This window comes from Mustela lutreola, chromosome 14 (genome assembly GCF_030435805.1).
Source record: "Mustela lutreola isolate mMusLut2 chromosome 14, mMusLut2.pri, whole genome shotgun sequence".
Classification (NCBI taxonomy): Eukaryota; Metazoa; Chordata; class Mammalia; order Carnivora; family Mustelidae; genus Mustela; species Mustela lutreola.
This window is the reverse complement of record NC_081303.1, coordinates 1801229-1813486: the sequence shown is the minus strand read 5'-3', so window position 1 is coordinate 1813486 and position 12258 is coordinate 1801229. Positions and strand designations below refer to the sequence as shown.

The 12258-nt window shown below is 43.6% G+C and overlaps 1 protein-coding gene across 7 annotated transcripts in view; it reads left to right on the top strand.

The window, feature by feature from the left end:
• The window catches only part of CCDC181 (coiled-coil domain containing 181), a 35679-nt gene continuing 23421 nt past the window's right edge, over window positions 1–12258 (top strand). For 2 of the 7 annotated variants that reach the window (XM_059145910.1, XM_059145909.1), the window contains exons 1-3: window positions 5–233; window positions 5466–5605; window positions 9465–10412. In XM_059145910.1, coding sequence (XP_059001893.1) covers window positions 5489–5605; window positions 9465–10412 — 1065 coding nt within the window. In that variant the 5' untranslated portion in view covers window positions 5–233; window positions 5466–5488. Of the gene's footprint in view, window positions 234–5465; window positions 5606–9464; window positions 10413–12258 lie in introns of all 7 variants that reach the window. The other 5 variants (XM_059145911.1, XM_059145912.1, XR_009347422.1 and 2 more) reach the window with 5 other exon arrangements.

Below are 12258 nucleotides of genomic sequence, written 5' to 3'. Positions count from 1 at the left end.
GGAGCGGCAGGTGTCCTCGGGCCGCTCTGCGCCTGCGCGGGTGCGCCGCGCGCCCGCAGTGAGAGGCCCGGATGGAGACGCGGCGGCGCGCCGTTGCTATGGCAGCCCGGCCCCGGCCGCCGCGGGAGCAGGTGCTGGGGTCTCCGTCGCCGCCCTCCATGTCCGAGCTGAGAACGAGGAGAGCAGAAGTGCGCCGCCCGCCCCCGTGACCCCAGCCGCCGCGGCCTACTCAGGCAGGAGGGGGCGGCGGGAGGGGAGGGAGGACGGTGCGGGGCTCGGTGCGGGGCAGGGTCCGGGACACGCCGGGGCGGCCGCCGGAGAGCAGGTTAGGCGCGGGGCCCCTCCGGCCGGCTCGTGTGACGACCCCGCGCGCTCAGTCCTCATTCTGTCGCTTGTCCCCTGCACGTTCGCGTCACCCCGCAATGGCGGCTTCCGCGGGGGCCCGACGCGGGGTCGGCCGCGCCCGGGCGCTTCTTCTGAAGGGACCGGCTGTCTCCGGCCGCGAACCGGCTGCGTTCGGGGGCGGCGCGGAGGCGGCGGCGCAGGCGCGCGCGGGGCGGCCCCGCGGGGCGGAGGAGCGGCTGTCCGCGTCTCAGCGCCGCGCGCGGGGCGGCGGCCGGCGCGTCCCGAGCCCCTCGCACCGTCCCTGCCGGTACAGCCGGAATTCCGCCGCGAAGCCCGGGGACGGAGTCGGCGGCCGGGACGCTGCGGTTCGCGCGGGACGACCGGGGCGGCGGTGCGGGAGCGGAGGCTCGGGGACCCCGCGACGCGCTGGAGGCGGCGTCGGGGACTTGGCGCGGGACGGCGCGTGGCCTGCGCCCTCGCCCGCTGCCCGAGCGGCTGCCGCGGGGGCTCCTCCGCCGCGCGGGCGCCTCGTGCGACCTAACGAGCCCGGCTGGGGATCCCGCGTCGTGGCGGATGGTGCCGCGTCGCGCAGCGGGAACTTCGGTCTTCACGCGGGCGAGGTTCTCGCGGCTCGGGGCGCCGCCGGCAGAAGCCTCGCGGCCCTAGCGCGGCCCGGACGTGTCGGGTCGCGCCCTCCATCCCGCCGGTGCGAAGGGGAACCGGCCTGTGCTCGCGCCCCCGAGAGGGGAACAGCGGTGTCCCTGGCGCTCGCGGGTCGGGCTTCGGTCCGCGCTGCCCCGGCCGCCGCGCCCCGCCTCGACCCCGCGGCTGGCTGGACGCCGGCGGGAGGTTCAGCCTGGCCCGCCGCGAGGCGCTGCCGGATGAACTCGCTCTGCGGTCCCGACCTGGTTCCTCGGTTTCCTGCCAGTGTTGCTCGCAGCCTTTGCGGGACGCAGGACTGACACCGTGCCCGGGTCCTTCAGGAGAGTCCGCTTTGTGTTCTTAGTACCAAAGGCATGGATATCTGGAAGGAATTCTAGTTCAACCAATGCACTGGAAATAGTTACTTATTCCACCGAGTAATCCGATTGAATGATTAACTTTCCTGTACTTAAAACCAACTTTGTCTTCAGAGGGCGAAGGGTACCGGTACCAAGCACGATTCGGAGAAAAGATGACATTTTAGTGAACTAGACAAGAACTTTTTAAGCCTTGGATTTAATTATTCAGGCACACATCATTTGTTTCAGGTTAAGCTTATCATGAAACTATGCATTTCCTTTTAAATTCTCTTGCTTTTCATGAGTTGGCAATTATTTGCTAATTGGCAGCTTATAAAAAGCTTAAAATCAATCTTAAGGATCATCTAGCTCAGCGGTTTTGCTTTAAGGTTCTTTGAGTTGACAAGGAATGCAACACTTCTAATAGGCAACTCAGTTCATTTCAGGACAAAAGGTAAATTCTGTTTTAGTTTTATGTTTTTCATCTCATCATCATTATTATTATTATTTATTTTCAAAGATTTTATTTATTTATTTGACAGAGATCACACGCAGGCAGAGAGGCAGGCAGAGAGAGGAGGAAGCAGGCTCCCCGCTGAGCAGAGAACCCAAGGCGGGGCTCCATCCCAGACTCTGGGATCATGACCTGAGCGGAAGGCAGAGGCTTAACCCACTGAGCCACCCAGGTGCCCTTATTATTATTTTTTAAAAAGATTTTATTTATTTGAGAGACAGAGAGCACGAGTGGAGTCAGGGGCAGAGCGAGAGGCAGACTTACTGCTGAACAGGGACCTTGACCTGGGTCTTGATCGCTACACTCCAGGATCATGACCTGAGCAGAAGGCAGATGCCCAATGAATCGAACCAGGTGCTCCATTTTATGAATTTTTTAAAAAAGATTTTATTTTTTATTTGAGAGAGAGAGAGAAGGAGAAAGCATGAGCATGGGGAGGGGGAGAGGGAGAAGTGGACTGACTCCCCGGTGAGCAGGGAGCCTGCCGCAGGGCTAGATCCCAGAACCTTGAGATCATGACCTAATCTCATGTACAGGCGCCACTGTAAATTTTGCTTTAAATTGCCAAAATTTTCCCCTGACTTTCCAGCCCTTTACACTAGTTTTACTCTTTGAAGGTTTCTAAGTCCAGTCCTCCTTTCCTAGCAGCCATTTAAGCAATGTCAAGCTGAGGCACCTGGGTGGCTCAGTCCGTAAAGCTTCTGCCTTTGGCTTGGGTCCTGAGCTCAGGGTCTTGGGATTGAGCCCTGCGTTGTGCGCCCTGCTGGGCGGAGAGTCTGCTTCACCCACTCTTCTGTGCTCACACTCGCTCTTTCTCTCTCTTTCAAATAAATAAATAAATAAATAAAATCTTTAAACAAACCATGTAAAGCAGTTATAATGACTCTTGTGTTTTCTCTTCTTTAGGATAATATTCCCAGGGTTTTCAGGTATTCCTGAGAGACAGGTTCTAAGGCATTTTACTCTTCCAGGCTCCCTTCTGCCCTTCTTTCTCTCTCTTTTTTTTTTTTAAGATTTATTTATTTATTTATTTGACAGAGAGAAATCACAAGTAGACAGAGAGGCAGGCAGAGAGAGAGAGAGAGAGGAAAGCAGGCTCCCTGCCGAGCAGACCCAGGACCCTGAGATCATGACCTGAGCCGAAGGCAGCGGCTTAACCCACTGAGCCACCCAGGCGCCCCCTTCTTTCTCTTTTATCCCCCTCCCCTGGTTTGCTGGCCTCTGATCGAGTTCCAGCTAGTCTGTCTTTTGTCCTTCCCTGCGGCACAGGAAACTGGATACTGTGCTTCCCGTTTTCTGTAGGTCTCACCCATAGTCTTAGCTTGGAGTTTATTCACATTTTGAGTGTCCTCATCATTCTTGTAACTCATTTATTTGCACCTTCTGTTCACTAAAACCTATTACAGTGTTTTTCATATACGGTATTGCAAAGCCTCATCTCTTTACTTAGCTAGTGCTTGTGTAGCTCCTAGAAGATGTTCTCCCACGTGCTCTCACTATTATCTGATGGCGAAGAGCGGAAGGAAAAGAAGGTGTATCTCCCTTCAGTAAAATTGGCACCAGGTTAGGTAGTCCTGTCAAGGGTTTGCGAGTAGTACAGTGAAGCCAATGGCCAAAACAAAGCTTGTGGACAATTTATTAATTCAGACAAAATAGCTCTCATTTTATATCCTAAAAAAATGTGTTCTTGACTTCTGTACTTTCTGCCTCCAAAAGGGTTTTAGGCAATTTCTTCTTTTTTTTTTTTTTTAAAGATTTTATTTTTATTTATTTGACAGAGAGAGATCACAAGTAGGCAGAGAGGCAGGCAGAGAGAGAGGGAGAAGCAGGCTCCCTGCTGAGCAGAGAGCCCAATGCGGGGCTCAATCCCAGGACCCTGAGATCATGACCTGGGCCGAAGGCAGAGGCTTAACCCACTGAGCCACCCAGGCACCCCTAGGCAATTTATTCTTGGTGTAGGATCAAGAGAAGGTTCCTGGGCAGAGATACAGGTGTACAAACAGGGTCCCAGTTGTTTGAGACCCTGAAGATGAGATTTCTATTGTTCTTTCGAGATTGAACCCGAAATTCTAAATACATTTAAGGAGCATTGCTCTTTTTGTTTTTTTAAATAGTTGCAGATTACTACTGTATATTTCTACCTCTGGTTGCTTTATGGCAATTTTTCCTCAATCTTATCTGTCAGAACAGATAATCTGACATCAGATTGACCCCTTATCACTGCTTCCAGATTCTTCTTCAGGAGCACATCACGTTCTGGCCTCTTTGAACAATTCCATGCACTTCCATGTTTGTTTGCTGTTTCTCATTGTGTTCTCTTCGTCTGAAATAACTAATAAACTCTTGTACTCATTATTCACAGCCCGTCTCAGCTTTCCTTGGTATTTCCAACTTTACACAGAGTTAATTTTTTTATTCTTCTTCCCATTGTTTCATATATATATATATATATATATATCCCATTTACATACATTTTTAATTGGCTTTTATCTATATTTTAAATTTGTGGGTTTTGTTTATTCTGTACCATATAGGAAACACCTCAAGAGCATAGGCCTATTTTATAATCTTTATGAGAATGTATATAGGAATGTTGTAGGTGCTTTACAAATGTCTGTCAAAATTATAATACATGTATAGACACACACACACACACATATGTTGTAAACTCACCCACATATACAAACACCTGATAGTATAGACTTATTTGCTTCTTTTGTTTGGAGAGTTACACATATAACAATTCTCAGGGCTAGGAACTGACCTCAATTTATAGATAACTTTAGAATGGTTCTAACTTTATTTGCCACTGTTTGCAGGTAGTATTAGACATCACATTTTGGTTTTGTTGGTGAAAACTATATCTCAGAGTTGAAAACAGTTTGACTTTTATGGAAATTAACATTTACAATAGTTGAGAATCAACTTCACTTAGCTGAAAAGCTCTCAGATCGCACATTATAATTACGCCATATAAACTACCTGAAGGATTAAAAAACTGAGGATGGGAATTGATATTCAGGTTTCCTCCCCTATTTGAAATTTTACTTCTCTTTTACAAAAGATCCACATTTGTACCTGTTTTTGCTCATTGAAAGAAATCTGAAGAGGATTTTTGCTTTCGTGAAGCAGTAATTGCTTCTTTGCTTTACGCCAGTTTAGCTTTTAAAAGATTTCATAGGAATGCTCTACTTTCAGAGAGCAGAGGAAACCTGTATTTGTTTTTATTTGAGCATAAAAAAATGTGAACAAGTGTGACTTAAAAGCTGAGTCATCTGTTTTGACCTGGGCAAGGCATGTCAGTGATTGGCAGGCGATGTGGAAAATCCTGTTCTAAGCCTCAGATAATCTTCTTACCCACCTTTTTTAGTCTCCTTGTAAATGAGAGCCCCCTTGTAAATGGGAGACAGGAGTGGGGGAGATGCTGTTTTAGGAGCAGTACATCTAGAAAATGTCTCTCTTTTAGGGTATACAGCTATATGTGTGTTCTGAACACTGCATGCTTTGTGTTTCTGTATGTTGATTTGCTTATCCTATTAATCTCCATACTCCTTGCTTCCTGTAAAGTTGACATAACATATGCCTTATCTTTTTAAATCTTCTAGCATTATTCTTTAACAAACGGAAAATGGAAGAAAATAAAGATACGGACTCAAAAGAAAGTGGAGAATATGAAGACGACTTTGAAAAGGACCTGGAATGGTTAATTAATGAAAAAGAAAAAAGTGGTACCAGCATAATAGAGGTATATATAAATTGCCAACAGCATTCATAATAATTTCATTAAGTGCTTTGTAATTCTTGAAGAGTTTTGCATATATTATGTCATCTAGACCTCACAAAATTCCTTTGATAAAAATAGAACAAGTATCAATATTTCCTCCTTAGAGATGAGAATGTTGAGGTGTAAAGAGCTTACGTGTTGTATTTTAAGGCAAGGGCTAATTAGTAAGAGATGAGAGAATAGGGATTAAGTTAGCTCTTAATAAAGTTTAAATTATAATTTATATAATATAAAATATGATTTATTGCACCAAAATAAAAACAAGTACAATTAATTTCTACTTTATATAACTTGGGTAAATGGGGTTATACTTTTAATATAAATGAAAAGGGGGGTTATACTTTTAATATAAATGAAAATAAAGCAAAGTCTCAAAAGATATGGTCTTTTAGCTAATATTTGAAACCTTAAGACTGAATTAGCCCTTCAGGGGAATGAATATAAAAAGGAATGTAGAATCAAAACAGCCATAGGAATACCTGTAGGAAAAAGTGGATCCAGTAAATACGATCATATAGTATTTATCAGACCTGTAGAACGGAAATCCAGGAAAATGAACCAATGCCTGTATGACAGTTCTTCTCTCTTTATATTTATTTATATCTATGTATATGCTGTGTATGTGTATCTATACATAATTTGTGTGGGCATATATGTGTGTGTGTGTGTGTGTATTCATATGTGTATATATCCTTTTGTATATATGCATGAAATCAGAGTCAACAAGTAGGAAAGTAATGAAGAAAAGATGTAAGACTCCTTTAAGAATAGGTGACTTTAGACAGAGAGCTCAGTAATTACACCAGAAGTCAGATTGAAGAAGGTTAAAGAAAAGAATATAGAGAAAGAAAGCAGCAAGTCTTACATCACAAATTTCTCTTGGTTCCATTTTGCTTTCTTATGCAATGGGGAGGATAAATGGAATTATATTTGAAAAAGGCAACAAAGTAAAAAGTTACGATTTTTCTAGTATGGCCTTTAAATGGGAGTTTTATGCATCTTTAACAGAAAAATAATCAGAATGAGTACAGGCAGAGATGCCCGGAGTGGTAAGGTTGAACCAAAGTCTCATTACTGGAGGGTATGAGATCCAGAGCACACAGTGGTAGAATCAGAGAAGCGATGATCATGATTCATTGTCTCCTTTCTTAATTCATTTAAAAATATTGTAGTCGCCTGCCAGTATCAGAGGCTGTTCTGGGTGCTGGGGATGAAACAGTTGGCAAAGCAGAGTGTTCTCATCGATCTTACTCATTGCAGCGGATGATCATGAGCATGTCTTCCTTTGAGGCCGGCAGGGAAAACGGAGAATAGAGATGAAGACCGGGGTGAGGACTGAGGGGAAATCTCATTGTAAAAAGTGGCAGTTTTATTGCAGATGGTTTTTTATTCTTTATTTTTGTTTTTTTTTACTTCTTTCACAGTGGGTTTTAAAAAGAAGTGAAAGCCAGAGAATAATGACGAAACAGATGCTGTCGAAATGAACCACAGAGTCAAATATGGTTTTAAAAAAAAAAGCAATTTCAATGCAGAGATCTTGGTTTAATCTCACTTACTTGTTAGACACTTTTTTTGTTTGTTTTTTAAGATTTTATTTTTTTTAACATTCTTTTTTTTTAAAAATTAATTTCTTTTAACAGAATTCATTGTTTATGCACCACACCCAGTGCTCCATGCCATACGTGCCCTCCATAATACCCACCACCTGGCTCCCCCAACCTCCCACCCCCCGCCCCTTCAAAACCCTCAGGTTGTTTTTCAGAGGCCACAGTCTCTCAGGGTTCACCTCCCCTTCCAATTTCCCCCAACTCCCTTCTCCTCTCTAACTCCCCATGTCCTCCATGCTATTTGTTATGCTCCACAAATAAGTGAAACCATATGATAATTGACTCTCTCTGCTTGACTTATTTCACTCAGCAGAATCTCTTCCAGTCCCGTCCATGTTGCTACAAAAGTTGGGTATTCATCCTTTCTGACGGAGGCATAACACTCCATAGTGTATATGGACCACATCTTCCTTATCCATTCGTCTGTTGAAGGGGATCTTGGTTCTTTCCACAGTTTGGCGACCATGGCCATTGCTGCTATAAACATTGGGGTACAGATGGCCCTTCTTTTCACTACATCTGTATCTTTGGGGTAAATACCCAGTAGTGCAATTACAGGGTCATAGGGAAGCTCTATTTTTAATTTCTTTTTTTTTTTTTTTTTTTTTTTTTTTTAAAGATTTTATTTATTTATTTGACAGAGAGAAATCACAAGTAGACGGAGAGGCAGGCAGAGAGAGAGAGGGAAGCAGGCTTCTCCGCTGAGCAGAGAGCCCGATGCGGGACTCGATCCCAGGACTCTGAGATCATGACCTGAGCCGAAGGCAGCGGCTTAACCCACTGAGCAACCCAGGCACCCCTATTTTTAATTTCTTAAGGAATCTCCACACTGTTCTCCAAAGTGGCTGCACCAACTTGCATTCCCACGAACAATGTAGGAGAGTTCCCCTTTTTCCACATCCTCTCCAGCACACGTTGTTTCCTGACTTGTTAGACATTTTAATGGGCCAGGTTGATGTGCTTATCAGACATCTAGCAATGCTGTGCAGGTTAGGAAGAGGCTGCTATCAGAGAAGATGATCTTGGAGCAAGTAAAAGAGGAAGAGAATTTTAAGGAGTTGAAGAGAGCAGCAAGTAGCACTTCCCACAGACTTGTTCTAGGAGGGAGAGTTATCTGAGAGAAAGAAAAAGTATTGCCGGTAAAGCGTTTGTTTGGTCGGTGAGTCTGTATGTGGGAGAGATGTTAGGTAGGAAGCCTTTCTTTCAACACAGCAGATGGAGCACAGGGTTTGTGACGCTGCAAGACTAGTCTATGTGGAATTGTTCCTTGGTCTATGTGAAATGTTGTTCTTGTGGAATTATACTTTTTAAAAAAAAATTATTGTTTTTTTATTTGAGAGGGAGAGGGAGGGAGAAAGCAATTATGCTTTTTTTTTTTTAAAGACTTTATTTATTTATTTGATAGAGACACAGTGAGAGAGGGAGCATAGGCAGGGGGAGTGAGAGAGGGAGAAGCAGACCTCCTGCCAAGCAAGGAGCCTGATGTGGGGCTTGATACCAGGACCCTGGGATCATGACCTGAGCCGAAGGCAGATGCCCAACCACTGAGCCACCCAGGTGCCCCGGAATTACACCTTTTTAATGTAAAACCAAGTTATGTGATGGTGTTTAGCATAGATTATTGGGGCCTCTGAGGATAGTTGAGGAGGGAAAATGTCATCCAGAGATAAAAATTAACCTGGAATTTGGGTATAGATCCTGCAGAAAATAGCAGCAATAATAATCTGAAAAGATTTTAAGAACCTCAAAATGATTAGAACTTGACCAAAGACTGATATTGTAATGATTCTGGAAAGAAAGATACCTTTTTGAAGAATACAAATATTATAAGGAGAAAACATAAAAAAAAATTTTCTTCTGAAAATTTAAAGGAGGAAAATTTTATAGAGGAAGAATGTTGAAATAATAATGACTTATTTGTAATTACCTTTCATTCACTAGCATGAACATTTAAAAAATATTAATATAGCATTTAGCAACATCAAATTCAGATTTAGGGTTAAATTTCTCCCAAAGTGCTGTTGTCACATGTATTTCCCTTGGGGTACTCATAAACATGAATTAGACTATGATGAGTGGAGTGTAAAATAAGCATGTGCATTTTCCCATTCATAAGATACATTGCACGAATATGAAATTCACTTCAGATTAGCTATGTATATATGAACAAAGAGTCTCAATTTTTACTCAAGAGAACTTCATTTTTTTTTTAGATGGCTTGTGGGAATGAAGAGAATATTAACCAAGAATTAAAAGCCAATGAAACAGAAATAGAACACACCGAACAACATTCTGATCCTGACAAATCTTCGAAGGATGAGCTTTCACCAAGAAGAAATGACTTCATTTCTGTACCGAGTATTCAACCTTTGGATCCCATATCAGATTCAGATAGTGAAAACTCTTTCCAGGAATCCAGAGTGGAAAGCCAGAGAGACCTGGAAGAGGAAGAGGATGAGGAAGTAAGGAGATACATTATGGAGAAAATTATGCAAGCCAACAAGATCCTGCAGAATCAAGAACCTGTGAATGATAGAAGAGAGCGAAAACTCAAGTTCAAAGACAAATTAGTTGATCTGGAAGTTCCTCCGCTGGAAGACACTGACACTCACAAAAATTATTTTGAAAATGAAAGTAGTATGTCAGGAAAACTGTCACAGTTATGTATTTCCAATGAATTTGGACAGGAAAATGTGCTCCTGTCACTAACTGATGGAAACGGTGAAGAAAACAAGGATAGGAAAATACTAGTAGAGAGAGATGGAAAGTTTGAACTTCTGAACTTACAAGACATTGAGAGTCAGGGGTTTTTGCCCCCCATTCATGCTCACGGTACAGAAAATGAACCTCATCAGTTGTCCCCCAGATCTTCCAACTCAAGTGTCAATGGGGCGAAGAAGGAAGAGTCTATAGCAAGGATTCATGCAGTTGCTCACTCAGCAGCAGAAGAGCCACTGGCTTACATCCCTCAGCCACCGCCCAACCCCAAGACACGTCCGAGCTCTGCTGTCAACTCAGATCGAAGTAAGGGTAATGGGAAATCTAATCACAGGACCCAGTCTGCGAATGTATCTCCAGTGACCTCAACATACGGTCTTTCCCCTCGACAGAAAGAACTGCAAAAGCGGCTAGAACTGAAGAGAGAAAAGCTAAAGAGAGAGGTGAGGACATAAGGGCACGTCCTCTTAAAAGCAGAATGTATCTTCATGTTTTAGAAATGCCGTAGCAATTAGAATGGTTCCTCAAACTATTGGATATATTTGCTTGCTTGTTTTGTTTTTCTCTTGTTAGATTAAGTGGTTAAATATTAAGAATGTGTCTTTATGGGATAAATATCATGATTATCTTGGTCCTTTCTTATAAGGATCATGAAGCATTGTAACAAATAACTTGTCTTAGAGGTAGGGATCTCAGGGAGGACATCATCTGATCCTTTCATTTTAAAGATGAGGCTCAGAAAAGTGACTGTTCAAAGTAATCTTGGTGTGATACGGTGGAAATCAGATGCCAGGTAGAAAAATGAAGGCATAAATTTGTTGGGATTTGGGAGGCAACAAATTTGGATTTGTATTATAATAATTTGATTTATGTGTATATGTGTTTTCATATATCTTCCATGCCTGTAATTCCTGGATTTCAGGGATTTTAGTTTTAGGTTAAGATTAGAGCCTAATAACCTTAACAAAGTATTTCCAAAATGCCATATATAATCCCATATAGAACCCCAGATGATGATGATGATGGTTTTGTTCTGTTGATCAAGAAGAGGCTGTGAAGTAACCATAGCATTCTCTGGGCTCTTTGGGATTGCAATCCAGGAGACACTGCATCTGCCTCAATCAGAAGTGTGCTCTGAACAGTCAGGGAGTGCAGGCCTATAAAGGCAAAACCCACAAGGTTACACAACTTCTTTTTAAAGACTTAGGATTGGTGATGACAGAGTTTAAGCTGACTATCTAATACACATTGGCTTTGTAGCTAACAGGTATTATATTATTTCAGTCCGAAGCACCAGGTGGTGATGGTGTTATGGGGGCAGTTACAATGGACAAGTTGCAGTTGACAAAAGTCAAAAGTTCATGGTAGGCTGAGAATTGAAACATGAGAGCTGAAGTAGGAGACATGCATAGGCCTCACTTCCTCAGTGTTCTTTCTTTTTTAAGATTTTATTTATTTATTTGACAGACAGAGATCACAAGTAGGCAGAGAGGCAGGCAGAGAGAGAGGAGGAAGCAGGCTCCCCGAGGAGCAGAGAGCCTGATGCAGGACTCGATCCCAGGACCCTGGGATCATGACCTGAGCCAAGGCAGAGGCTTCACCCACTGAGCCACCCCTGCACTCCTCTCTGTTCTTTCAGCTCTGTTGGGAGTGGCTCTCTTAGCAACGCTTGCTTCATTTTGAATCTTCTTTCACATTTCCCCCTTCTCATCAAGATCTCTCTGGTAAGAAAGCACCAGTGACAAATTTTTATGATCATGCAGTCCCCGTTCATGGTCCAAGCGGTTGGCAACCTGCCATTTGGCCCCATCATGTCTCCTGGAGGCCAGAGTCTCACAGTGGCTGATACGCGATATGTCCACTAAGTGTGCTCGCTGAAAGTCTTACAGCTACATTTGAGTAATGGGGAGATTTGAGGAAATAAGCTTTAGAACTTAGGTTCTCTTTTCTTTTCACTTAAAGGGTAGACCTGATGAATGGTTTTGAGTCTTTGAACGAACACCCTCTGAGTTCTGACAGACTTTGGCACAGTGGCCATGAACAGCACTGACAGTGTGATAATAATGAATATAGAACAAATTAAAGCAATGAGAAGTAAGATAATTTGTAGCCTCAATCTTAAAATGGTCGCATTCTGGTCAGGAGTCAACTAAAGTTATCCGAGAGTCTGAAATCTAACCAGAGGTTTTAGAGGATGGGATTAGAGATTCAGCAAGCTTAAAAATCTTAGCAGTTTCCAATTCTACTGATGGGAAGTTCTTACCCATGTACAGCAAGAAGTCTCAAGCA